Here is a 27,157-nt window from a genome sequence, read left to right as displayed (position 1 = left end):
ACGCTGCCAGGGTTTGGGGTTCAATTCCCAATGGGCCGAGCCATGCTACATGACGTTGCAGTCATGTTGTGGTCTAAAGGCACAGTGTATCGTGCGTTCCCCTTTATTTCTCCCTCTCCATCCGGGATCAGATGACTCTGTGCTCTTCCGGCAGCTCTAGTCCCCAGAGCACCTCCTTTGTGAGTGTGACCCACATGAACAATCTCCAGGGGCCCTTTTATTCATCGTATACTGTTCATTCCCAAGAAGTGTCTCGGGCTCTTTGTCACCTCTGCGGTGCTGTGACGACGGCCGCAACACGAGAAGTGACGGATGGGTCTGGTTCCCGCATGGCAGTTGGTTCGAATTTTGCTGGTACAGGAAACGATGATGGCCCTGAGATCTGGCTCCAACCCTGGCTCTGTAGCAGTCCCCTGAGCGCGGGCTCACGACCGCAGCCTCCCCACCGGCTCCTAAGCGGGCTCCTGAGCATGGCTCCTGAACCCCGGCTCCCCACCTTGCCCCTGAGCGCCAGCTCCCCACCTGGCTCCTGAGCGGGCCCCTGAGGTTGAACAAAATGGCTCACTGCCCGGCACTCGGCCGCCCGCTCTCACGCGCCCCGGGCTCCTGGCCTGTCCCTCTGTCTGCGTAAACACTCTGCGGTGGACCGCCCCGCTGCCACTCTCTACTCTCTCTCCACAGTCAGGGCCGTTCAACCGAGGGACAGACGGCTTCCTGTCTGTCTGTTAAGCCGAGGGGCAGACGGGCTCCGGTCTGTTAAACCGAGAGAGAGAGAGAGAGAGAGAGAGAGAGAGAGGAGTGGGTTTCTGTTCAGGCGCTGGTCTCCTAGAAGGCCTTGAATGTTAAGCAGAATAAATCTTCCTTCCCATTCAGTGTCAATCACAGTTCTTGAAATCAATCAAGCATTGTGGGCCACTTTGCAGCCCAGAATACATGTTGTGTAATTTATATGTTGTGTCCAGACCACAACTGTTTGTGTCGAGTTCCTGTTCTGAATGTGTGTTTTACTGGTTTTATAGACCAATAGAAAGCCTGTCAGAGGAATGGCCGCTATGCAGAAAAACTTTACAATCACAGCCCTCCATGTTCACGGTCAGATCTCTCAGGTGAGACCAGAAGGCAGATCAATCTACTGCTCACCAGTGTTCCCAGCATTGGGCTCCCTCTTGGGTCTGGGAAGGCCCTTTATTTGGAAAATCCATATACCAAAATATATATACATATAACAATCATATAACAATTGTTGTGTTGTTGAAACCTTACTTCTAACATTTCAATAGAGACTATTTAAACATGTTAAAGTGTTGTGTTTATATTTTCTCTACACTTTTATTTGTTGAAGACTTACGCAGCCATCCGTTACAACTTGAGCAATAGTCATGCACAACAACTTGTTTTACCTTCTTCTCATAAACCTTGAGCAGGCTGACGGAGTTTTATAACCCAAACTAGTGGCTGTGGACGCAGAGATGCAGTGTTGATTGGACGGCACGCCACTAGGGGGGCTATAAAGAGAGGTAGGAGGCGGTAGAGAGCAGCAGAGTTGAGCAACATTCGTGTTGTTTGCGTGATGGTCGCTCTCTGCGGCCGCCCACAGGGACCTGAGGAGGAGAGGGGGGTCTTATTACTGGACCGGGAGGAGGACAGACCACATTAACTCTGTCATCCTTCGACACGGAGATGGAAGTCTGTTCACGGTGTGTGTGAGGTTTTGCTGGTTATTTTAACAACTTGTTCCCGACATGGCTGAAGACGAATACAAATGGATTTATTATTGAACTTGAAGCTTACAAGGTAGGTTGGTTTTATTGGGTTTTTTAACACGCCTGCCGTTTATTGCGTGCTTAAGTTTGTGCGTGTCGTGGGGTGCAGTATTTAAATGTTTTGCGTTATCATTAATTAGCACATTTTTAATTTAAAACATGATCATTGCAAACCGGGTTTATATTTTTCGACTTTTGTTGGTAGGGCCACATTTGTCTCATGCAGGCCTTCAGTTAATCTGTACCCTATATGTTTTAAAACCTAAAAGTGGGATGACACAGGATTCGCAGAAGGTGTGTCGAACAATATCTGTTTAAACTCTTTAATATTGAGTCACTAATCTGTTTACATTTCACCCTTTGTACCGATCTAACCGCACCTCCACCGGAGGTCTCATTACCTGCAGTTAAATCTTGATCAACACATACAAATTATCGGACTTTTTAATTCTATATAATAATCGTTTTTTTATGTAGACGGTATTTTAGACCTACAATTGAAGTTATTAAGGATGAATTATAAGAAATCAAAAAATATATAAGAGTTTAAATTATCTGATTTTCACTTTGCATAAAAGGCAGTAAACAGTAAACTTATGCAAAGACATAATTCAGTATCCCCTTCAGAGAAGTCTATTTTGCATTTGATTGACAGTAAATCTGATATTTCAACGGTAGGACAACACATATTTTATAAACATTAGGCCTACTACACTGTTATAGGCCTACCAGAAGAAGATATGTAGCCTCAACCCAAATACTGGCCCTTTGATTATCAGTAATCTGTTTGATTTCATGGCACTAAACCTTTATGAAACACTTCAATCTGTCCTTCCGCCCCTTTTTTAAAAGCCTGTTTTTTTAAAAGTTTTAGACATGACATGATCCCCACCTCTCTGCCACATCGGACCTATGTTTGAATATAGGCCTTGTATGCATGCAGGCTTACTTAAGAATTCAAAGGCACTTTTGTACGCAGTGATATCTTTAAACACGTCTGAACTCGACTGAACCCGGGCTGGAAATGAATCCGAGCTCCTCGAAGAATGCAGGAGCTTCGGTTCATCTGATTAATTTTTCGAAATGTTGTGATAAATTAATGTAACTATGATGCATTTAGTTTAGAGTAAAAATGCATACGTATCTTTCCTGAGTAGCCTAAACAATAAGGTGACTGTCATGTTATTAGCAGGAGTTTATAATAATACAATTACAAACATATAAATAAATACAATTATTTAATAATACAATTATAAATGGCTGTTATTTTAATGGTCGTGTCCTTAAACTTAACTTAAACTTAAACGTGTTTGACCTTCGGTGTTTATCTGAATGGTTCTGTGTGCGATGCATAATGTCTGCGGTCTGCGGTACTAATCCTGTAAGCAAGACTCCACAAACCTCTAAGCTCCACAGCTGAAACCGGGTCAACACGTTTTTGTCTGACCTCTGACCTTCAAGGGTCAACGAGTGTGTGTGTCTCTGACCTCTGACCTTCAAGGGTCAACAAGTGTGTCTCTGACCTCTGACCTTCAAGGGTCAACCAGTGTGTGTGTCTGACCTTCAATGGTCAACCAGTGTGGGTCCGACCTCTGACCTTCACCACCTCTCCCCCTCAGTGACCTCTGACCCCCGGAGGCCCCATGAGCTGGCCATGCAGCGCTCCAACGCCTCCTCCCTCCTCTCCAACCTCAGCCTGGGGGCCCCCCCGACGCCGGACCCCGGACCCCGCTGGCACAATGGCAGCGAGCAGGTGCCAACGGCGGCGGGAATGTCCATGACGCTGGGCATCCTGTCCAACGTGGTGGCCCTGCTCATCCTCGCCAAGGCCTACAACCGCTTCCGGCGCCGCTCCAAGGCTACCTTCCTGCTGCTGGCCAGCACACTGGTGGCCACCGACCTGGTGGGCCACGTCATCCCGGGGGCGCTGGTGCTGCGGCTCTACCTGACGGTAGGGCTGGGCGATTCATCGAATTTTGATTGGGATTTAATGTTTGCGTCAAACAACCCAAAATTAACATAATCCACGTTTTGGGGGGGATTTTTTTTTACATTTTTTATAGAAAGGGCAGAACAGCTGGATACATATCTGTATATTATTTTAGATTGGAACAATTTCTTTTTGACCATTTAATGTATTTTTCATGTTCTCAGTTGCAACGTTTATTTTGGGAGAGAAATGCTGAATAAATAGAACATGTTTTCAAACTCAAAAATAATCGTTTGAATAATCGTGATTCAATATTGACCAAAATAATCGTGATTATGATCTTTCCCATAATCGAGCAGCCCTACCTGACTGGGCCCCGCCTTGGTCCGGAGGGCACCCCGGAGCCCCCCGACGCGGCCTGCCTGGTGCTGGGCGGCAGCATGGTGTTCTTCGGCCTGTGCCCGCTGTTCCTGGGCAGCGCCATGGCGGCCGAGCGCTGCCTGGGCGTCACGCGGCCGCTGCTCCACGCGCGGCTGGTCACCACCGCCCGCACCCAGCTGGGCGTGGCCCTCATCTGGCTCGGGGCACTGGGAGTGGCCCTGCTGCCCGCGCTGCGCCTGGGGGCCTACAGCCCGCAGTTCCCCGGGACCTGGTGCTTCATCCACGTGCTGGGGGCCGTGGGGGGCTCCGACGTGGCCCTGGTGGGGCTGTTCTCCGGCCTGGGGCTGGCCTCGCTCTCCGTCTCGCTGCTGTGCAACACGGTGAGCGGCGTGACGCTGGTCAGGGCCCGCATCCGCCAGCGGAGCTGCTCTCAGCGCCGCTCCGCCAAGTCACATGACATTGAGATGGTGGTGCAGCTGCTGGGCATCATGGTGACGTCCTGCATCTGCTGGAGCCCCCTGCTGGTAGGTCTGGGAACTACGACATGCGTCTGGAAACGCAGCAGTGATTAGTTTGTTGTCGGTGTAGGACAGTGCTCTGTGTCGCTGTGTCAAGTATGAAAAGAATGCTCTGTTATAGATGTGGATTTTCCACAGTACAAACTATGATCTATAAACATGTGGAAGACTTTTACAACACCCTGAAAAAAACGTTTTCAACCACAGAATTATGAAACAATGTCCTGTTGTTGAAACCGAGTGTGAGGAAGAATTAGACCTGAGGGATGATGGTTGAGTCTTTCCGAGAAAGTGGACTTAACACCAACCTTCATAAAATCATCATCATATTAGTAGATTTGTCATCAGTCTTAGTCATCAGTATATAGTAAGGTTTCATTAATCACAACAAGACATAGGCCTATACTTTCCACATCCAGGAATATTCAGCCTACATTTTTAATATAGCTGTGTACAAAATAAGTGCAATTTTTTATTAACATTATTAATACTTAATATTTAATACACCTATAATTTATTAATATAATAAATAAAGTAAGATATATTCAATATATATCAAATGTTACTATATTAAGAATAAATATTATTAGTGATATACCTTCTAAGTATAGCAATATACCTTCTAAATAGTAATATTTACTTTTAATATAGCAATATACATTGTAATCTACCTTCTAAACGTGATGGTTATTGGACTGCCTTTATGTCATTGTGCTTGAGGTAACAGAGGGAATTCCAAAGGTATTTTCAGCCTCACTTTCACCCATTCAAACATCTGACCACAGTGACAGCTCGTCAGGGGAGGTTATGATGCCTTGCCCAAGAGCAGTTCAACAGCTTGAGACAGGATGGGGTTCAACCAGCAGCCCAGCTGTCAGACTCTCCCTGCTGATCTACTGTCCCCTTCAGAGGTGTTGATCTGAGGGGTCAGAGGACGTCGTTAAAGTGACATCTGGGTGGTTTAGACCCCCGGCCCTGGAGAGGGGCCAGGATGGAGCTCCACTCAGCAGGGGGGCCTCCCTCACAGAGGCAGGCCCCTCCACTCCACCTATAGAGAGGGAGAGACAGACAGACAGACAGACAGACAGACAGACAGACAGACAGACAGACAGACAGACAGACAGACAGACAGACAGACAGACAGACAGACAGACAGACAGACAGACAGACAGACAGACAGACAGACAGACAGACAGACAGACAGACAGACAGACAGACAGACAGACAGACAGACAGACAGACAGCGTGAAACAAAACAAAAAGAATGTGACGTATTTAACAATGATTATTTTATAACTACATGTAGTTCTTAATGATGAATTATATAAGATGAGATCCCTTGGGGGGGGCACATGGCAAGGGGGGGAGCTATTTCATATACGCCTCCAATACCATACTGGAACATAACCATGACCCCCACCGAAGGGTCTGTCTAACACCCCGGTCCAGGTCCTGATGAACAGCTATCTATCAGACGTGTTTTCGTACGACCCTAGGACCTCATAACCCCTGACCTCTAACGTGTCGTGCTTAGTCCGACCCCTTCAGTCTCTCCTGACCCCTGACCTCTGACATGACCCCTGACCCCTTACCCTAATTTTCCCCTGCAGGTGTTAGTCTGTCGTGGCCCCTGACCCCTAACCCGTCTGTCCCCCTGCAGGTGTTAGTCTGTCCTGACCCCTGACCCTTGACCCTTCTCCCCCCCTGCAGGTGTTCGGCCTGATGTCAGTGAGCCGGTCGTGGCGGGGGGCCCTGGGCGCCGACATCACGTACTACAGTGAGCTGATGAGGGTAGGCGTCCGGTTGGCCACCTGGAACCAGATCCTGGACCCCTGGGTCTACATCCTGCTGAGGCGTGCCATCCTGCGGCGCATCTACCGCCTCACCAAGCGCCACGCCAGCTTCAGGGGCGGGGCCTTCCGCTCCTCGCGCTGGGAGGCCAGCTCCTTCGTCAGCTCCGAGAAGAGCACAGCCAATAGGATGTGAGGGGGGGGCGGGACCACGGTTCCTTCGTCAGCTCCGAGAAGAACAGGGCCAATAGAATCTGACCGGGGGCGGGACCCCAGCTCCATCGTCAGCTCCGAGAAGAGCAAGGCCAATAAGATCTGAGGGGGGGCGGGACCACAGCTCCATCGTCAGCTCGGAGAAGAACAGAGCCAATAGGATCTGACCAGGGGGGGCGGGACCACAGCTCTGAGGCGGGGCGGGACCAGGGGGCTGGGGGCTGGAGATTGGACGCAGCATTCGTCACTTTAAACCAAACTGACTTTGGAACTTAGTTGATTAGAGAAGTGGCAGCTTATTCATAGTGTTGAACCAAAGGCACCGACCAGTGGTGTGGATGTTTTAGCGCTTAGTTCGTCCAGGGTCTGATGTTGGAGAACGAGGGGTGATAAGAGTGAACTGTCGTAGGAACGCGAGCAGTCGGGAGATGGCTGTGGGTTAGAAGGTTATTTTTGACAGACTCAAACCATCCAACATCAGATTTCGTAAAAATATGCAACAAAGCAAAAAAAAAGAAGATTCTATTGATTGAAAAAAGCTAATCCAATGGCATGATGGGAGGTTTTCCAGGGAATAGGCAGATCTCAGTGTCCCGTCCAGTCTTAAAGCTAATGTCTGGAGCTCAGTGCTTCGGAAGGAGAGGAGGCATATTATAAGGGCTCTACTGGCCCTGCTCACCTGTAAATAACCACACAGAGTGTACAGAGCTTACTGTGACAGTGTTGTGTGGGACTGGTCTACAGTGATGTATATGTGAAGTGGAGGCACCAAACCGTGTATTTCGTGGTATTTATTTTGAGTACCCAGTTGTATGGGTACTCATAAGAAGCTGTAGCTGTTGAATGTAATGTACTGAATTAAAATATATATTATATGTTACTTTTTGGGTCTTGTTTCATCCGTTCCTGCTTGGCCAGTTGTAGACTCTCTGAAATACTTTGCAGATCACAATATAATATTATAAATATAACAATAATAATATGTTCATGATAGATCTATGTCTATATAATATATGTAAAACACTATACATATTATACACACACACACACACACACACACACACACACACACACACACACACACACACACACACACACACACACACACACACACACACACACACACACACACACACACACACACACACACACACACACACACACACACACACACACACACACACACACACACACACACACACACACAGTATTGGGGTACACTTGTCTCCTCATCCCCTAAATCTGCCTCGTCCCTAGCAGACTGTGTTATAAATTGCTACCACCGTTTGGTCCAATCATAAACCTTGTGCGGCCTCCCGTCCAATCATTGCCATGCTGGGCCATTAGGGGCGTTCTCGTGGTGCCTTCAGACAGACCGAAGGCTGGTACTGGACGCACACCCTCCGTTGGCCAACAAAACGCATACACCGGTAAGTCCCAAACGCCTTAAAAATATTACCCCAAAACACACTGCGTGGCATATTTCGATGAATTATCACTGTAATCCGTCGGTTGGCGTTAATTCACCGCTTTATTCGGCTACATGTTCCTTTGTTCGTGCCTTTTGTTCGTGCAGCGGCTAGCTCGGCGCTATCGCTAGCTGCGCGGCGCGAGGTGCGCGTGTGATGCGCGTGTTTTTATCGATCGGTTTCGATGATGTCCCTTTGCTTCGAGACGAGCAGTATCTGCCTGATCAATCATCGTTGAGCAGGATCGATTAATTCGGCAGGGAGCTGGTCGAGTGGTTCGGCGACCCGCGGGGTGAAGCGGTGCTAAAATGGCGTCTGGGTTAAAATGTTCACCGAGCCGCTGGTCCTCCACTGCTGAGAACCACCTGGTGATGAAGCACTGACTATAGACTATAGTTATTATTAACATGCCTCAGCGGGCGGGGAGGTCGGGCTCTGTCGCTCTGCACGTCTTCTCAACAAGTTGCAGACCGAATGAGAACCGCAGATTATGTAATAAACAAGACGTCCACAGCTAGTGGAAAACCAAGGTTGTGATGTTGTGGTCCTATACCTCTCTGCTTCATCCGCAGCCTCCTCGCCGGGTTATGTGGCCGGTGGGTGGTTAATTATGGTTGGGTGGTCAGTTATGGGTGGTTAGTGAGCCGCTCACAACATAGCTGACCTTCTGAGCTGTGCAGCCCAGAACAGTTGAATGAACTGATCGCTGAAACTGCAGATAAGAAAATAGGAATGCCTGAACACTTCTAGTAGTGCCATCTACCACTTTATTCCAGTGCGCGATCTACAGGTTCCCTCCTACATTAATACGACATGTGGTGGATTTTCATCCCAAAGCATTCAGTCGCGATGTGGGGATAGCGCCAGTGGAAATTAAACCCAGTAACGACTGACTGAGCGCTGCTCTGTACGATGCTGGACGGGCCAGAGTATAACTGCTTTCAACGGGGCCGTGTTTGTGTTCGAAACACTTAAAACACCATTAATTTGAACTTTGATGACAAGTTGCAGAAGGGGACTAGGAGGGTTTTGGACAACATGCAGGGAGGAGGTACCAACGGACGTATGTGTGTTTCTTCTGCTCTGTTTAAAGGATGTTTCAGGTCCCGACCAGGGTTGCAGGGAGCTCTGTGTCCGTGGATAATGTTGTCATTTGAACTGTATTCTTGGTGCACAGTACCGGCACAAATCAGCTCAAGGCTTCAGGCATTTAACCGCATGGTGCTCACTGACAAGTGTGGGAGTATGCAGCATGCAACAAAAGGCATGGTAGGCAGTACTGTCGTCATAGCAAAGATAGGTATTGGGCTACTACATTAACATTAGTTAGTTGTGTGCAGGTGAGCAGTAGACATTTGGGTCAAAGCATCGTAGGAGTGAATACAGAAGTCTGCCCTGATCAGGGACTCGTTCCGTTGTTGTGGAACTGCCAACTGAGGCCCAATCCCATCAACCAATCAATCTAACGGGATTGGTCAAGGTAATGATTGACATGGTGAACACGATAATCAATGGTATTGATTGGTTAGGGTAGCTCTGGTTGTCTGTCTGGAGCTGCCAGCTGCTCCTCAAAGGGTCCGTTATTGTCATCTGGTTCCTTAGTGTTAAACCAGAGTCCTTCACTGAGCCTCATGTGTTCTGGTTCCTCCGTAGATAAAGTGCACCGCCTGGATTCTCTGCCCCCAGCCCCGACGCTGCTGACCTCTGCCCAACACACAACAGCAGCTATGGTAACTTTGTGCTCTATTCAATGCTTTTTATCATTTACATCTTCATAACTTGGAGAAGTATTGGCCACCGTCAAAGAGAAATCCAATTTAATTCACCAAACAATCTTTTTGGATTGGCTGGCGGCCCATCACAACAGAACGTCTACTACTGATGCCACTAACGCAATGTAACCATGATGACCCCCCCCCACCCCATCTGTAATTGACTACCCCTCTGACATCTCCCCCTGGCACTACTACTACTAACTTGGTGTTACCATGACTACCCTCTGACTTCTCCTCCCGGCGATGTTACTAACTATGTGTAACTAGGGATGGAAATTGATAAGAATTTCACGATTCCGATTCTGCTTATCGATCCGATTCCTTATCGATTCTCATTGGGTGAGAAAATAAGTACAAATGTGTTTGTTTGTATTAAATCTCTTTAATATCTGATCAGAAGTGCGTCTATTATGAAATTGTACATATTCAAATCAATTGGTCTAGACAAAAAAATATATGTTTGGCTTTTTAAGCCCAAATACCATCATTATGTGCCATAAAACTAAAAACACAGACTGTAAACAGTCAAGTAAGAGCTTGTGCCTTTTGGAATACTAACAGTGCTCATTTGCATTCAACTTGTAACAAAATTCAACTGACATAAACAAAATGAAGTATTGATTAGATTTATTAGATGGGCCTACCTAATAAAATGTTGGAACACACAAGACCGGAAACCATAGCAACGCTGGTAAACAAACCCCGAGAAGCCCAATCCCTATGAGAGCTGTTGAACGCTGATTGGCAGTCATCACGTGAAATATGCGTCAAAGTTGAAATATTTCAACTAGAGCGAATTTGTCACGGCACAAATCCTCGTGAACGCGCTCGCCTGTGCACGGCGATAGTGTGGCGCGACAAAACAAAACTTGTCGCCGGTTTTCTCTCGTGAAAGATTTGCCCGATACGCGTCTCTACGTTCACTTTGTATGGGATCTTGTCGCCCCGTCGCGTTTGGTGTGAACGCACAATGCGCTTCTTCCTCGGCGGCGCCATGTTTGCTGCGTTCTGAACCAAAACAAAGCAGCGTGTGTGTGACGTCATGACGCATTTGCCGCGACCGGAACCGATAAGCGGAAAAGCAGTTATCGTTAAGCAGGCTTACTAATGATTCCAAGGAATCGGTTGACTCGGCACCGGTACTCAACAAGAACCGGTTCTCGATTCCCATCCCTAATGACAAACCCCTGTGCCCCCTCCTCCCACTGATATTACTAACTACGTGTAACCATGACGACCCCTGTGCCCTCTCCTCCCTATGATTTTACTAACTATGTGTAACCATGACGACTCCTGTGCCCTCTCCTCCCGGTGATATTACTAACTACGTGTAACCATGACGACTCCTGTGCCCTCTCCTCCCGGTGATATTACTAACTACGTGTAACCATGACGACTGCTGTGCCCTCTCCCCCAGCCTCAACCCATGCGGCACCGCTCCATGCGCATCTTCATGAACGACGACCGGCACGTGATGGCCAAGCACTCGGCCATCTACCCCACGCAGGAGGAGCTGGAGGGCGTACAGAACATGGTGTCCCACACCGAGCGAGCCCTCAAGGCCGTCTCCGATTGGCTGGACGAGCAGGAGAAGTGCGAGCCTAAGCCCGACCCTGACCTCCCTGAGGCAGAGAAAGAGAGGTGAGGGGGGCGGTGTTAATTTTGTAAGCTATTTTAGATTTAGTCTTAGTATTTAGACGAAAATGCTTATTCGTTTTGCTTCCTTTGTAGTTTTAGGCGACAGAAGTCTTTACATTTTAATCATTGCTTTTAGTCAAAATGTTTTCTCTTTTTAAACTAATTCAATTAGGCTAGCCCCTGATATATGGACCCCTGCTAAGTAGTTCCAGTCAAATTGTCTGTTTGGCCTTCAGAACGAGAGCTGGTGAATTGGGAAAAATGCATTAAACTGTAATCAGAAAACTTTGGGGAGGGAGAGCTGAGGGGGAGGCAGACAGCCCTGGGTGACCTTGGGAGGCCAACAGAGAGAGGCTTTCTGATATTTTGAATTATTGATGGATGTAAGATTCTGGTTGTGCATTGCAGCCCTCGCTGAAGTCCTGGCATGATGGTTAACACTAAACACCTCGACACAAGCGGCTGTACATAAGACACGTGAGACGTTCTTAGAAATGCCCGCCATTATTCATATTTAGTGTCTGTTAAGCAATAAGTCGCCTATAAAGGAAGAGAATAGTGTAGGTTGGGGTGTTCCAGGCGTAAGGTACCGGGTTCGATTCCCTCAATCTCTGCCGTTTCCCTGAGGGAGATAGACAGAGACAGTGTTGCTTTATACCTTTTACAGACCCCTTAACCATTCACTCCGGCTGGCAGAGTTTCTGTCCGCCCATCACGGCTTTACAAAGCATGTAATGAAGTTGTATCTGACTGTTGTATGGAGGATGTGTTCTAACGGTCCCCCCTCCCCCTCCAGCCCCAGTGACCCCCGGGACCTGGTGACGCGCAGCCTTCGGGGCGTGATGAGGGTGGGGTTGGTGGCCAAGGGGCTGCTGCTGAAGGGGGACCTCCACCTGGAGCTGGTGCTGCTCTGCAAGGACAAGCCCACCGCCTGTCTGCTGGGGAAGGTCGCCGACAACCTGACTACACAGCTCAGGGTGAGAGAGGGTGGGGGGGGGTAAAGGGTGAAAGACTCTACTGGGGGGGGGGGGGGGGGTGCAAATAACTTATTTCATTTCTTGTTTCTGAGAGAGACTGCGCTGTTGAGAACACAGACAGACATCAGATCAGAGGAAACTAGAACGCCTCAGCTTTGGGAGAGGTGTTGGGGGGGGGGGGGGGGGGGGGGGTTAGTTAAACAACATGTGGTAGGGAGAGAGAGCGACGAGGGAAAGGAGCGGCTCAGCCAGATCAGTGAGCTCAGCGGCGCTCTACAGTGAAATATATGTAACGCTTACCATAGTAAATACGATCTAGAAAATCAATATGTGGCCGTCAACGTTGATAGTCTGGCAGACGGCCACAAATAAATCATTGTGCGGAGGCACGGTGTTAGAAGTTACTTGTGTAGACGTAAGTAGGGCTAGAGGGTCTTCTGCCAGGCTGATGGCTCAGGTTCAGAGTCTTGTGCCGCGTTTCCACTGCAGGGTGCGGAACGGATCGGATCGCAAAGGTGCGGTAGGGAGGGGGCGGTATAGCCCAGCTCAGTTCCGAGGTCGCGTTTCCACTGCCGTCAGTACCCTTTGTGGTAGGCCGGATGTCGATCGCCCCGATCCGCACCTTTGCGATCCGATCCGTTCCGCACCCTGCAGTGGAAACGCGCCATTGTTTAGGGTTGGAATACTAGTTCCTGGTCCCGTGTACGTAGCTATCAGCAAAAGAGTGATCAGTTTAAAGCGAGTGGTGTGAGGGCACATAATGGAGAATGTGAATTTGATCAAAACCGATCAGGTCTTGTTCCAATCTGGGAATCGGGAACTTGAGTCACAGTAGTGGTTATATGTACATCCTTCCTCTACCAAGAGATGTTTGTTGTTTCTACAAATTTACTTATTGTAAGTCGCTTTGGATGAAAGTGTATTTCATTGTAGCCCCCCTGCTCCTTGTGAACCCACTCTAGTGTCTCCCATCACGCCCTGACCTGAAGCTGCTACATGAGGACATCCGACCCAACCTCTCCCTGTCTCTGCTCCCTGATAGGCCGTCAGACCCAACCTCTCCCTGTCTCTGCTCTCTGATAGGCCGTCAGACCCAACCTCTCCCTGTCTCTGCTCTCTGATAGGCCGTCAGACCCAACCTCTCCCTGTCTCTGCTCTCTGATAGGCCGTCATGAGGACATCAGACCCAACCTCTCCCTGTCTCTGCTCTCTGATAGGCCGTGACGGAGGACGCCTACATTGTGACCCAGAACCTCCCGGAGGCCAGCATCGTGATCCAGAACACCAAGGCTCCGCCCCTCAGCATGACGGTCAACCTCACCTCGCCGCTGGTGCGCGAGAAGGCGGAGAAGGCGGAGAAGGCGGAGAAGGCGGAAAAGGCGGAGAAGGGGGAGACGGGGGACGTGGCCATGGTGGAGGTGAAGGTGGAGGAGGGAGGTAAGGCTGCGGGACAGGCCCCGCCCCCTTCTCGTGCTCCCCTAGCAACCAGCGGCCCCTCCACCATGCAAGGAGACCAACGGGCAGTCAGGCAGACAGACAGGCAGACAGACTGGCCGACCAGTGGGACAGATATTGTTTATTGGGCCTTCAATGGAGCTAGCTAGGGCACAGAAGAAGTGTAAAGTGAACTTTGACCTATGCTGGCATGGTTACAGCCCTCTAGACACCCTTGTAGTTCCATACGATGTAAATCTACATTTTTGATGGCCCAATATACAGTATAGGGACAGGTAGCGCTTGTGATGAGTGACAGGTCTGTGTACAGGTTTTAAAGCACCCCCCCCCCCCCCCCCCCCAACGATAAGAAGGCTTACTGAGATGGAACGAAACAAAACAAAAGAAACCACGTTGTTTGCATGTGTTATGATTCATATTCCTGACGAACGGTTCGCATTGCAGCAAAAATGAGTTGTGTGTCGCGGGGTTCGGTTCCCTTGCCCTTGGGGGGGGCCCCTGGCCCTTAGGGGGGCCTCGTCAGCCCCGTCCCCCTGCAGGGACGGGTGTGGGGTTACAGATGAGGACCACGGGAAACGGGGCTCCACACAGCCGGCCGGGGGCCGACTCCCAGCCGAAAGGCTCTGGGTTCGACCCCCGACGGCAGCCTTGAGCGAGAGGCCCTGACCTCACGTAAACTAACATGGATCTGAACTCAGTGGTATCAAACCGCTAGGAGCTAGTGACACTAGAGCAGAGAGAGCAGCTGGCCTGTCAGTCCCCCACCCATGTTGGCTCCAGGAGCCCCCAGTGATTGGCCCGCTCGGTGGGGACCCCTAGTCCTGCTCCTTGCCCCCAGGCCCCCACCCCACCCCCCAGTCAGTCTTGCTGCAGTGTGGACCGGTCGTACTGATGATGCTCCTTATGTGCGTCCTGATGCTGCTGTGGTTCCCGTTCTCTCTCTCTCTGTCAAGCCTTCTAGTTTGTCCGTCTGTAGGGACGCTGGACCTTTGACCAACTGGTCGCTCTCTGTCTCGGAAGGGGCTCGGCGCGGAACGCCGCCGCCGGCCGCCGGGTCAAAGGGGGGGCGGGGCTCCGCCTCCGCGCTCGCCCCGGCCGCGCTCTCAGACACGCCTCCCGATCACGCGGGCACTGGGGCGCACGTCGCCTAGCAACAGCCTCCACCACGGAGCAAGTAGTGTTAACACTAGCACGCACACATTCAGTCCATAGTTTAAAGTGAGGCGGAGTCAGAGGCGTCTAGCAATGGGGTTGATGATACAACCGGCTGAACCTCCTCCCTCACCTCCTTCACCCACACCGTTTAAGCTGACACCTTAAGTCACGACACTAGCTACATGCCGCCGCAACCCACCCCTAACAGCACCACACCTAGCGTCCGCGTGGGTTGTGGCGTAGTGGGCCCCGGGCCCGGCGCGGTGCCCCAGGGAGGGTGGGAGCGCGTGGAGGGGAGCCCCCCTCCCCTTTACCCGGCCTGGCCGAGAGTCACCCCGCCGGCCCCCCCTGGCCGTCTGACAGAACTCCCCTTGGTCAAACTGTACCTTGTCTTCTTATCCACCACCACTAGAGTCGCTCTCTGTCCCCGACCCAGCGGATGCTCTGGACAGGCAGAAATGCCTAACCGCCTTGGCGTCCCTCCGCCACGCCAAGTGGTTCCAGGTTTGCATTTTGTCTTTATTTGTCTCAAGATAAGTTTAAAGTGAAGAAGCAGAGGAACGTAGAGCGGAGACTCCTGTTCTCCTTTGTGTTTCAGTTTGCTGTGTGTCTTTGGTGTCCGTTTAACTAGGGGTCGTCACGCCTTGTTGCTGTCTATCTCTCTCGTCTCTCCTCTCTTCTTGTCTCTCCTCTCTTCTTGTCTCTCATCTCTTCTTGTCCCTCTTCTCTTCTTGTCTCTTCTCTTCTTGTTTCTCCTATCATAGTACTGCTTTGCTTAGTAGGTTGCATTGCACTGTGGTGTTAAATGATAAAGGGTTACATGATCAGGTGTATCACTTCCTGACTGCTTCTTAAATTGGCGGTCTCTTCATTTAACACGGCCCCCGTTGGGCTACTGAGCTCTCGAAACAGTCTGTTATTAGATGTAGTTTGTACTGGGTGCCACCAAGCACACTTTCTACATCACTCGGATACGGTGTTTATGTGGAGGTTTTGGCTTCACCGGTGATGCTCAACGTGTCTCTGGCAGCACCTCTTTGAACTGTCACCTGATCACAAGTTCTATTGGAGAACCGCCCCCCTACCCTTACAGGAGCCTTGTATTAAAGGACTGTGCCTCCTAAAGGAGAACCGTCAAGCTGGGCTATCTCCTAGGGCTGCTCGATTATGGGGAAAAAAATCATTATCATGATTATTTTGTTCAATATTGAAATCACCATTATTCAAACGATTATTTTTGAGTTTGAAAACATGTTGTATTTATTCAGCATGTCTCTCCCAAAAAAACCGTTGAGAACTTTGAAATTTGCCTTAAAAAAATACTCGAAATGGTCAAAAACAAAATGTTCCAATCTAAAATAATCTAAAGATATGTATCCAGCTGTTCTGCCCTTTCTATAAAACATAAAATATATTTATATATTATTTTTAATCGAAATACTCTTATGTTAATTTTGTGATCTTTTGACGCTAAACTCGAAATCGCCCAGCCCTACTATCTCCTAATATAATCAAGTACTGCCGCAAACGTGTGGAAAAAATCGCAGCCTACGGACTCTGTATCCACTCACAGTTTGCGGAAGAGTGGAGGGTCCCCGGGCAGAACAAAAGATCTGGACCTCGTTCCAGACCTTTTGTTCTGCATTCTTTCACAGCACCTGTTGAAGCAGTACCCTGAGGGTCATAGCCCAGCAGGACAGTTTAATTAAGATATACAATCATGCCCTTCAGAAAGGGAGACACACCCATCTTTATGTAATATTAACGTAATATTAATATTACTAAGGTAATATTAATATTACTAAGGTAATATTCTGTGTGTGATCAGTTCACTGTGTGTAAGACCTAGACCCGGTTCCACCCCACCATTCTGTTGTAGAGGAAAAAAGAAGATGATTACTGTTTGCCGGTCATGTTGATGTTTAGCTTTATTGTTCCATACCTTTCTGTCTCTCAAACTAAACTGAAACCCTGGTCGGTCCCTGGGGCCTGTATGTAAGTATGTAGCCTCACATCCTCCGCTGTCTCTATAGGGGAGTGCTCCACGTGTAGCGCTGTCACTAGCGGGGATCAAACCAGATGTCATGTTCTACTGATGAATCAACCCTAAGCCAATCACAAGGGACTTTGATACCAAGGTCCTTTATGGAGCACTAGAATACTCTAGAACATCATCTCTCTCTTAGACAGCACTGCATGCTGTCTAAGTATCGTTACTCCGCCTGTTCTCTGTGACCAGCCATGGCTCTCAGCCCAAACCCCCCCTCCTTCCTGCCAGCCAGAATGACCGGCCATTTAAATGCCGTTACCTCTCGTAGAAACACCTCCACAGGCTCTGCCTGCTGGATAAACCACGCCCCCAGCTCAGTTAGTACTGTATGTGTGTGGTGCGGCTCGGGTACCTCCTTCTTCTTGTTATGTCCTCTGTTGTGTTGGCTGGCGGTGCTCCGAGGTCTAAGGCGTGTCCCCCCCCCCACCCCTGCTGTGTCCCCAGGCCCGTGCCAACGGGCTGCGCTCCTGCGTCATCGTCATCCGTATCCTGAGGGACCTCTGCTCCCGTGTGCCCACCTGGGAGCCTCTGCAAGGCTGGGTGAGTCTGTTGGGCTCGGGTCAGTCCTACAGGGCTGGGTGAGTGCTGGGCTCGGGTCAGTCCTACAGGGCTGGGTGAGTGCTGGGCTCGGGTCAGTCCTACAGGGCTGACCCCTAGCCTGCACCCCCTGCATTCGTCCAAAGTGGTACCCCCTTTTACGTGTACCCCCAATTGAGCACCACTGTGCTAAAGGCTTACCGCTGTCCACCCCTGTCTAACCGCTGTGTCTGTCTGCACTCTCCCCCAGCCCCTGGAGCTGCTGTGTGAGAAGGCGATTGGCACCGGGAACCGACCAATGGGAGCGGGCGAGGCATTGCGCAGGGTTCTAGAATGCCTGGCCTCTGGCATCCTCATGTCGGGTATGCATCACGCAGGTGGAGAACACTAGTACCTACCCCTCTCACCTCACTGCCTTACCTCGTCTCCTTGACAAGCCTGTTATAACACTTTATGTACTGCAGTTGATTGACACCTGAAGTGTCCATCTTGGATTATTAAGAGTATATCTTATCGTTGAAGTTTGAGATGTTTGTGTGTATGTGTGTGTCAGACGGCGCGGGGATCTGTGACCCGTGTGAGAAGGAGCTGACCGACGCCATCGGCCACCTGGATATGCAGCAGAGAGAAGACATCACGCAGAGCGCACAGGTGAGCCGTCAGGAAGAGACATCACTGCCCCCAGAGCAGCCCGTGGGTTGAACCCATATCCTCAAACACCTGGAGGGAACAATTTGGACCTCTTCCTACTTAACGGCCGGTCACACAGAACCGTTTTTTTAAATCGCCGCCATTGATTTCCTCAAATACTGTGCTGAGCAGAATATTATTATTATTATTATTATTATTATAAAATGTAATGCTCCTTAAAGCAGCAGTGCAGCAGTGCAGCAGAGCAGCAGTGCCCTTCAGTGAAGGAGAAGACGTAACCATTCAATTGTTCCTGTCGACTCCTCGTGCTCTGCTCTCTTGGTACTAAATGTTGGGTCTCTATCTTCTATCTTCAGCACGCCTTGAGGCTGGCGGCCTTCGGTCAGATCCACAAGGTACTGGGGATGGACCCCCTGCCCTCCAAGATGCCCAAGAAACCCAGAACTGAGATCCCCATCGACTATACAGGTACGTCTGTGGGGTTGGTGGTTAGAAGTGGAACATTGGTAACTGGTAAACAAAAATATCTATATCCATTGTTGTCAATGTTGGAGTCTTGGTTGGTTTGATCTTAATCTCTAAATCCACATTGTAAATTAACTTTTTCTCCCCGGTCTGTCTGTCCCTCTGTCTGTCTGCCTGTCTGTCTGCCGGTCTCCAGTCCAAATCCCCCCCAGCACCACCTACGCTCCGCCCATGAAGCGGCCGATGGAGGAGGAGGAGGGAGCGGAGGACAAGAGCCCCAACAAGAAGAAGAAGAAGCTGCAGAAGAAGAGTAGGTCCTCCAGGGCAGGTCTGGAAACATTGGGTCACCTGAGGGGGTTTGAGAGCATAGTGTGATAGAGGGGAAGCCCCTGCATAATGTGGGTCTGAATCAAGCAGCACTTTGAAATGTATGACCCCCTCTCTGGGATAAACCTGATACTGCAGGCATGGCTTCCTATGGCTGATGGTCGCCCCGGGCTCCTGCCGATACCAGCCCTCCCGTCCCTCTCTGAGTGAGACTGAACTGAAGGGTGTTAAAAGGGATCCCTGTAACACTCAAACACTACAGTGGAGAAGTTACTGCCTCATATTTGGATACCTTGAATTGTGATCATTTTGTATAATCTGCATCATAAACTCTGGAGATCGGACGTTACATTATACATTTCATTATATGAACATTTTCACGGATAGATTGTGGAAACATTGACTGAGATTTGGACCAATTGGACCATGGATCCGCATAATTAATTTTAATTATCATGGATCCATGACTCAGACATTTCTGCTGTTTGTTGTTGTTTGGGGGGGGCAGGGGGTTGAGTTGGCAACACATCCTCCCCTCCGCACTCCCAAAGCCGGTCTGAACAGCAGACCTCAACGCTTCCTCTCTCAGGGCCGCCGTACCAACTGATCTCTACCCCCACCTTCCCTCCTCCAGCGGCCCCCGAGGACAAGGCAGACCCCCCCCAGACCATGAACGCCCTGATGCGGCTGAACCAGCTGAAGCCGGGGCTGCAGTACCGGCTGCTGTCCCAGACGGGCCCGGTGCACGTGCCCGTGTTCACCATGAGCGTGGAGGTGGACGGACGTGCCTTCGAGGCGTCCGGCCCCTCCAAGCGCACCGCCAAGCTGCACGTCGCCGTCAAGGTGGGTCCGCCTCCCATCATGCACCTCTGCTGAGGCCGAGGCTCAGACTTGTCTCGCTGAGCGGGCCGGTTTTGTCATGAAGATCCTTCTCTCTGGTGTTCAGAGTTCACCTAAACTCTGCATAGCCTCCCCCCTTACCCATCCACCTTCCTCTAACTTATTGTATGTTGTACGTCCTAAACAATATTTCTTAGCATTGTGTAGCACTTTGTTGTATACGGGGAATGGGTCGACCTTGTGATTGTTAGTGAGACAGAGATATATTGTTGTTTCTCTTTCTTCTGACAGTACCTATGTAAGACGCTTTGGGGAAAAGCGGATGCTGAATGTAAATGTAACTGGTGATCCCCCCCCCCCCCTTCCAGGTGCTGCAGTTCATGGGTCTCCCCACGGGGGTGGACCTGAAGACGGAGCCCGCGGCCAAGCCCCCGCCCGAGGCCCCGGCCCCCGTGCTGCTGGCCCCCGTTGAGGTCAAGCCGGTGCTGGTCCCCGTGGAGGCCCCCACGCCCGCTGGGGGGCCCGCCGGCTCAGGAGCCGTGCCCGCAGCAGACGCCACGGACGCTCCTGAGGTAGGGGGGACAGTCACACGGGGAGGGGGGCTCCATCTTTGAACACCTTTTAAAGGAAACCTTAAAGCACACCCATTTAGCTCAGCATTCTATTAATCCATTCGATTTGATTTATTTATTTTGAATGTATTGTTAAGCCCCTTGTGTTGCGACTTTGCACGAAAGTTTGATCAAACTAAAAAAAGTTTGATTTAGTCTGCAGTCTAGGATGGACAGTTTTTCCCCTCCTATCAGACTGATGCAGTTAAAGAAGCTGTAGCGTTTACAAGAATCAACATCATTGATATATTTAGGTTGTGGTACACTCATTAACTGCATTACATTAAAGACAGTCAGCAATAATCAGAGATTACATAGATACTTAATTACAATATTAAATGTATACATGTACATACGGTCTAGTTTCTCTGACCGAGCACTAACCCCCCCCCCCCCCCCTCCCCCCCAGGGAGCCCGTCACCAGGGCCCCATCCTCACCAAGCACGGGAAGAACCCGGTGATGGAGCTGAACGAGAAGCGGCGCGGCCTGCGCTACGAGCTGATCTCGGAGACGGGCGGCTCCCACGACAAGCGCTTCGTGATGGAGGTTGAGATCGACGGGCAGAAGTTCAGGGGGACCGGCTCCAACAAGAAGGTGGCCAAGGCCTACGCCGCCCTGGACGCCCTGGAGCGGCTGTTCCCCGAGGGCGTCGCCAGCGAGGCCGCTAAGAAGAAGAAGGGGCCGGCGGCCGGGCAGCCCCGGGTAGGTCCCCCATCCCACCAATGACCCCTCTCTGGTTCCCCACCAGAGACCCCTCCATCTCTGGTGGGGTCCCCCTTCCTCCCTAATGAGCCCTTTCTGGTGGGGTCCCCTTAGTCGGTGGTCTCGACTCTGGGAACCAAGACTTCCCCATGGTTGACTCTCTGTCTCTCTCTCTCTCTCCCTTAGAACACGGCAGGCTTCGGGATGATGGGCGGGGCCTCTGGGGCTGACACGGCCACGCCCAGGGGGCGGGGCAGAGCGGGGCGAGGCCGAGGAAGGGGGAGGGGCTTCAACAACGGAGGAGGCTACTCCCAAGGAGGTGAGAGGAGACAACGTTTCACTGCCCTCAATCAGAGACCTGTGTGTGTGTGTGTAATAATGTTTTAATATGGCCTCTCCTTCCCAGGTGGCTTCGGGACGTACGGCTATGGAAACAACGGCGTCTCCGGATACAGTGAGTATTAGATATTAATCAGTCTGAGAAGAGGCACCAATGCATGCGCCTGCTGTATTCTAAGACACAAGTCAATGGTGTCCACCAAAGAGCATATTATGAGTATCGTTACTTAATATAAGTCAAGGTGTCCACCAAATGGCATATATTATGTGCATCGTTACTAAATACACTCGGGGTGCCCACGACCTGATCGCTGATAGATGGTCCAACAGCCAGGTCTCGCTGTAGAGCTAACGCTTAAGTCTATTGACTAGACCAAGTCGCTGCCTGCTCTGAGAACTGTAGCGAGGTGTTGGTCTCAGGTGTGAGGCTACATGCTGCGATGGTACTGCTGGCTGACCACAAGAGAATGGCAGACCTCGGTGTGATTTTGACTGTAGCTGGAGCACCCCCATGCATCTCGAACCGACGGACGACGCTCTCACTGGGATGGTTTTACATTTCTCTGCTTTGAGCCCCAGGCCTGGTTCTCCTGTCCGTTCGGCCCTGCCCCCCCCCCCCCCCCCCCCCCCAGCCTAGCAGTCTCAGACCCCCGGCTCTGCAGGCTCTGACCCAGTGACCGACGTAGCAGAGAAATCTAAAAACAACCTGAATAATCGGCCACCAAGACCAATCTAATTCTGACATTTCTGCCTTCTCTGCCCTGTCTCACTCTGTAGGTGACTTTGTCTCAGACTGCTATGGCTACAGCGAGTTTGCTACCTAGACCCCCCTCCCCTCCCCCCAGTATTAAACCATTCATATCAAGTAGTCCGATAACCGACCGTGGTCACAAACTAGTTCTTCCAGTGGCGTCGTCTTCTCAACTCAAGCTCACCTCCAGTCCCCCGCCTCGAGGAAATGTTGGCTCCTCCCATCGCCTCGGAGGGACGTTCGCTCTCTCATAGTGTTTACGTCTGGATCTGGACGCCTGGATCACGTCTGTCATAAATCACCTACCTTACGTCTGAACTAGAGCCTTCCTTTGGCCTCATGAACAGGAAACTACTGTGTTGGAACCGCCTTTCACAACCGAAAGAGGGAGAAGCCAAACTGGGGGACAGCAGCCAAATCATGTAGCTCTCGCTGTTCCCTGATTGGCCCATATGTGTGAAAGCAGCAAAGATATTTAAATCATCAATTCAACGCATAAACAACTGGGTTCCCATCTGTCATTTTCCAAAGCTGGAGAGCTTTTATGTAGTCGTTCCTCAACATGGACCCTAGAAGGTCGTCATCTGACCTCCAAGTGGCTCTTGGACCACAGGTTGAACACCAACATCAGACTCAAGCTCGTGTCCATTCCCATCTTCATGAAGTTCTGGTGGCAGAAATGACTTGGACTCAACGGTTTGATTCCCTGTCTTTAACCCATGATGATGATGATGATGATAATAAACGAAGCGAGGTACTTTGTAAACGGCTGTTTCTGACACATCAGCTCGCTGCTGTATGCATGATGACAGACACTGTAGTCCTCAGACTACAGACTGCTGTGGCAACTGTGTGTGACGGCCCAAGACGTGACTCCTCTGAACAGAGACTCTGAATCTGACTATTACTGTGATTAAAGTTGAGCGGTGGTGATGTTCCCCGCTTGTTTTACGCTGCTTTGCTTGGATTTTCTAAATAAACGTGTTGATTTTCTCCCACTGTAGTGTGATTTGGTTGCTGTCTCTGCATGCGGAAACAAATTCAAACATTAAATTGGCTTTAGTCACCTAGTGGCCATTTTGGTTTGAGCGCTAGCCGGCCATCTTGATTCCAAGCACTAGCCGTCTGGCCATCTTGGTTCCGAGCACTCGCCTGCCATCTTGGATCCAAGAACCAGCTGGCCATCTTGGTTCCAAGCACTAGCCTGGTGAGGGAAATTAATTAATTTCTCCCACCCTGCGAGTGCTTGGATCCAAGATGGCCACCAGGTGACCATGCCCCCTAGACCAGTTACTCACACAGAACTGAATGTGTTTAGTTCTGCTGTCCCCCTCTTAACCCGTCCGCTGTCCTGCCGCCCCCCCCTTCCCCAGACTACTACAACTCCAACGGTGGAGCCGGGCCCCCAGGCGTCCCGTCGGGCGGCCCCCCGACCAATGCCCCCGCCGGCCCGGCCCCAGGCCCCGTTGGGGGACCCTCCTACGGCTCCTACTACCAGAACGACCCCGCCTACGCAGCCGTCTCCCCCGGCCCCAAGCCCCCAAACAAGAAGGGCCCCATGCACCCGGGGGCAAAGGCCCACTTCCCGGGGGCCCTCAGTGGAGGGGGCCCCCCGGGGGTGCACCCCCCAGGGGTCCCAGCAGGGCCCGGGGTCTACAGCCAGTACAGCCAGGGCTACGGGACGGGCAAGAAGAACTTCGCCCAGCCGCAAGGCGGGGCGGGGGCGTACCCTTACAGCACCGCCTACCCCAGTCAGGTGACCGGCGGGGGCGTGGCCGGTAACCAAGACTACGGCTACGAAGGTGAGCAGGTCGGAGGGATAGCCTCGAACGTGTGTCTGTTTCTGCAGCAGGTGTGATTCAATTAAACTTTATTTGTACAGCCCTGTTTATGACCCCGACCCTAACCTCACAGAGGTTGGGGTCGGATCCACCAGATCCATTTTTAGATGCTTTTAACATCACACCTGGTGGTAAACGAGGCTTCAACTCACAATTTAAGCTTGGCTGTTCCACATGGTATTAAGTAATGTTTGATGATTGTTCTCGAAGGGAAAGAGGCAGGCTTTGTTCTCGGAGATGGGACATTTACATTCAGGGCGTTCAGCAGATGCTTTTATCCAAAGCCACTTGCATAAGTCCATTTGTCCGAAAAAAGAGAACCAAGAATATATCGCTGTCTGTACTAGGGATGTTAACCGTATCAACGTTAACCGATCAAACTTGTCGCTTGTCGGTTAAAAAAAAATTTGGGGTCAGTGTGGAGTGTGTTGGTTTCACTTCACACAAAAAGATGATCGGAATGCGCGATATAAACGATATACGATATAAACGATAAAAAATGGCCTACGATAGAGATTTTAGTTATATTGCTCTATCGCGATAATGCATGTTTGACGCGATCTATCCATGACCCGCGAAATATAAAGAGCGGGTCATGGGTAGAGCTACAAGCTGCAACCGTCTGCAACGCATCGTCTGCGACCCGTGAAATTTAAAAAGAGCCACGAGCTGCAACCAGCTGCATCGCATCATCCGCGACCCGCGAAATTTAAAGAGCCACGAGCTGCAACCGGCTGCAACGCGTCGTCCGCGACCCGCAAAATTTAAAGAGCCATGAGCTGCAACCGGCTTCAACGCATCATCGTCATCTAAGCAAATATGGCTGAAAGCGAAACGGAGGAGCTGCTGATTGCCCTCATTTCATGTTCATTTTAAAATTGTATGCGTTCACTTTGCACTTTTATGTTTTAATATCAAGTATCTGTGCACACACTTGGAAGATTTTTCTTTATTTAAAATAGCCATGCCTAATACGCATTTCCCTAATTCCACAGTATCCGTTTCTATATTAACAAGACACCACCAGTTTTAATTTAATTAAGAGAAGTATACGTCATTACACAGAAGATTTTTTTCTTTGTTAAAGTCTCTGCAGCTACAACATTATGTTGTATGATTACAGTTTTGCACAATAAATGTTCTCAAAACGACATAGGCCTACTAAGTTTCTTTCTTTTGTTTTATACATTTAGCAGTTTGGCTTTCCTTAGGGTCTATGTAACCTGTTCTGAAATGGTTCTATTATGATTTATATATCGTGATAATATCGTTATCGCAATAGGTTGCAATGTATATCGCAATATGGATTTTAGGCCATATTGCGATATACATTGCCCATGAGGTGACTTATTGGAAGTTGGACGGACACAGCGTCTCTAGCCCACTAATTTCTTCTCAAGTCTTAATTATTCCTGCATGCGAGCGGCGGAGAATATGATCTCTAAATTATTATGGACAGTAGACTAAAGTAAAGTGAAAAAAATTATCCCTCACTCAATTTTTCCGTCTCCTCCAAACTGAACAAGCGGCGTCTCTTCTGAGTTGTGATTTTCTTAAATGAGCCGTGGCAATGTTTCAAAGGAGCTCCTAATGCTGCCCTCTTCCGAATGGCCCCTGGTGAATCCCGCGCAGGGTCTCAACCAGGTCTGCGCCATCTCAGACCACTGTGGGCGTTCGAGCCCGTTATCTACACACGGTCAACTTGCAGTAAGCATGCCTCGTGTTTCAATTCAAACACAGGTCGTGCCGCGGTTAGAGCCACTGCCTCTCACTCGGAGTGTGTGTGTGTGAGTCGGAGGCAGAACGGGAGAGATATGGGCACAGAAATAGCAGGCAGCTGGCGCGGCTCGAAATGGCTGTTATTTCAAATAGCACATTTTAATCTGATCGGTTAACCGGTTAATAAAGGCTCGGTGGTCAGTCAAGAATATTTTACATTTTCGCCATCCCTTGTCTGTACAGTAAGGATGTTCATAGAACAAAGTGCCAAGCACTAACAATCGCTAGGTAAACCTATCCCTGTATACAACAGATGGCTAGGATAAGACGCTACACCATGCTATGTTTTTAAGTGTTATACAATAAGAGCCGTTCTCCTCAAACCCTTACTCTCGCCCCCAGGATACAGCGACCAGTCCAGCTACGCCACACAGGGCGCTGGGAACCAGCAGTCCCAGTACCACAACCCAGCCGGCTACGGGCGGGGCGACCCCAGTATGAACTACCAGTACAGATAGACTCCGACCCCCCCCCCCCCTCCTGGTTCAGCAGCATCCTCCTGCTCCTCCTCCTCTTCATTACCCTCCTCCTCATCACTCTCCTCTTCCAGCCTTTTCCGAAGAACGAGATGTAATGGCGGACGGTGCATTGTGTCGTGTGGAGAAGCCGTCGCCCGTGGTGAGGAACAGACTTCAGACTCCTGAGGTCTGAGGACTCTTGTGCGGCAATGGCGTTGATGAGCGTGTTCTCTGGTTCCCTGCTCCTGTGTTTGGCTCCTCCTATGTTAATCTTTCTTTGTAAAAATCCCGCCATTCCTCCCCGGTGTTTCATTATAAAAAAATGCTTTCAGTTTCTAATCTGATTTCTTCAGTTGGTTTAGGACGGGGTTTGTTTTAGTTCTGGGGTGAAACCAAGAAGGACCACCTTGACCACTTAGTTTTGAACTACTGAGTTTTTGATTGACAGATTTCAGATTGATATTTTTCTTAAACGACACATTAGGCTTCTGAACAGCTTGTTATTTTTTATTGCTTGTAATTTTTGCTTCGTTTTGTAATATTTACCTCATTCAATGTAGTAATTTTAACAAATAGTTCTGAGAATTAATGGAATTGTCCTTTGAGTAAGTGTCCCACCAGTGTAAGCTTGGATGGTGTCTGTTGACAGTGTAAGATATTGGGTGTACCAATAAAGATGTTTTATTTTGAAGGCCTAATTTGATTTCTTGGTTCTTATTTGGGATGGTCATGTTTGAGTGG

The 27,157-nt window shown here is 50.0% G+C and overlaps 2 protein-coding genes across 5 annotated transcripts; both read left to right on the top strand.

Annotated features, from left to right (window-relative positions):
- The first annotated feature begins 1,551 nt into the window (after positions 1-1,551).
- Positions 1,552-7,770, top strand: ptger1b (prostaglandin E receptor 1b (subtype EP1)). Its single transcript, XM_060043914.1, has 4 exons — positions 1,552-1,794; positions 3,383-3,714; positions 4,053-4,598; positions 6,303-7,770. Exons 2-4 carry the CDS (start codon positions 3,418-3,420, stop codon positions 6,576-6,578), a joined length of 1,119 nt encoding a protein of 372 aa, XP_059899897.1. The 5' UTR covers positions 1,552-1,794; positions 3,383-3,417; the 3' UTR covers positions 6,579-7,770.
- Positions 7,771-7,918: 148 nt separating this feature from the next.
- ilf3b (interleukin enhancer binding factor 3b) lies at positions 7,919-27,114 on the top strand. Of its 4 annotated transcripts, none has more exons than XM_060043876.1 (18): positions 7,920-8,025; positions 9,718-9,794; positions 11,257-11,480; positions 12,274-12,454; positions 13,672-13,891; positions 15,477-15,568; positions 17,559-17,654; positions 17,902-18,013; positions 18,205-18,302; positions 18,659-18,770; positions 18,964-19,077; positions 19,729-19,937; positions 20,303-20,506; positions 20,955-21,248; positions 21,435-21,567; positions 21,655-21,702; positions 23,712-24,140; positions 26,301-27,114. In XM_060043876.1, the coding sequence occupies exons 2-18, from the start codon at positions 9,792-9,794 to the stop codon at positions 26,414-26,416; spliced, it is 2,685 nt and encodes an 894-aa protein (XP_059899859.1). In that variant the 5' UTR covers positions 7,920-8,025; positions 9,718-9,791; the 3' UTR covers positions 26,417-27,114. The 4 variants fall into 4 exon arrangements, with proteins under 4 accessions (XP_059899881.1, XP_059899870.1, XP_059899859.1 ...); XM_060043867.1 differs by having other exon boundaries at positions 17,902-18,028; XM_060043898.1 differs by lacking the exons at positions 23,712-24,140; positions 26,301-27,114 and adding an exon at positions 22,365-23,336 and having other exon boundaries at positions 7,919-8,025.
- The last annotated feature ends 43 nt before the right edge of the window (positions 27,115-27,157 follow it).

The sequence above is a fragment of the Gadus macrocephalus genome, chromosome 2 (assembly GCF_031168955.1).
Source record: "Gadus macrocephalus chromosome 2, ASM3116895v1".
Lineage (NCBI taxonomy): Eukaryota > Metazoa > Chordata > Actinopteri > Gadiformes > Gadidae > Gadus > Gadus macrocephalus.
The sequence above is the reverse complement of the archived record's forward strand: the minus strand, read 5'-3'. Positions and strand labels throughout refer to the sequence as shown.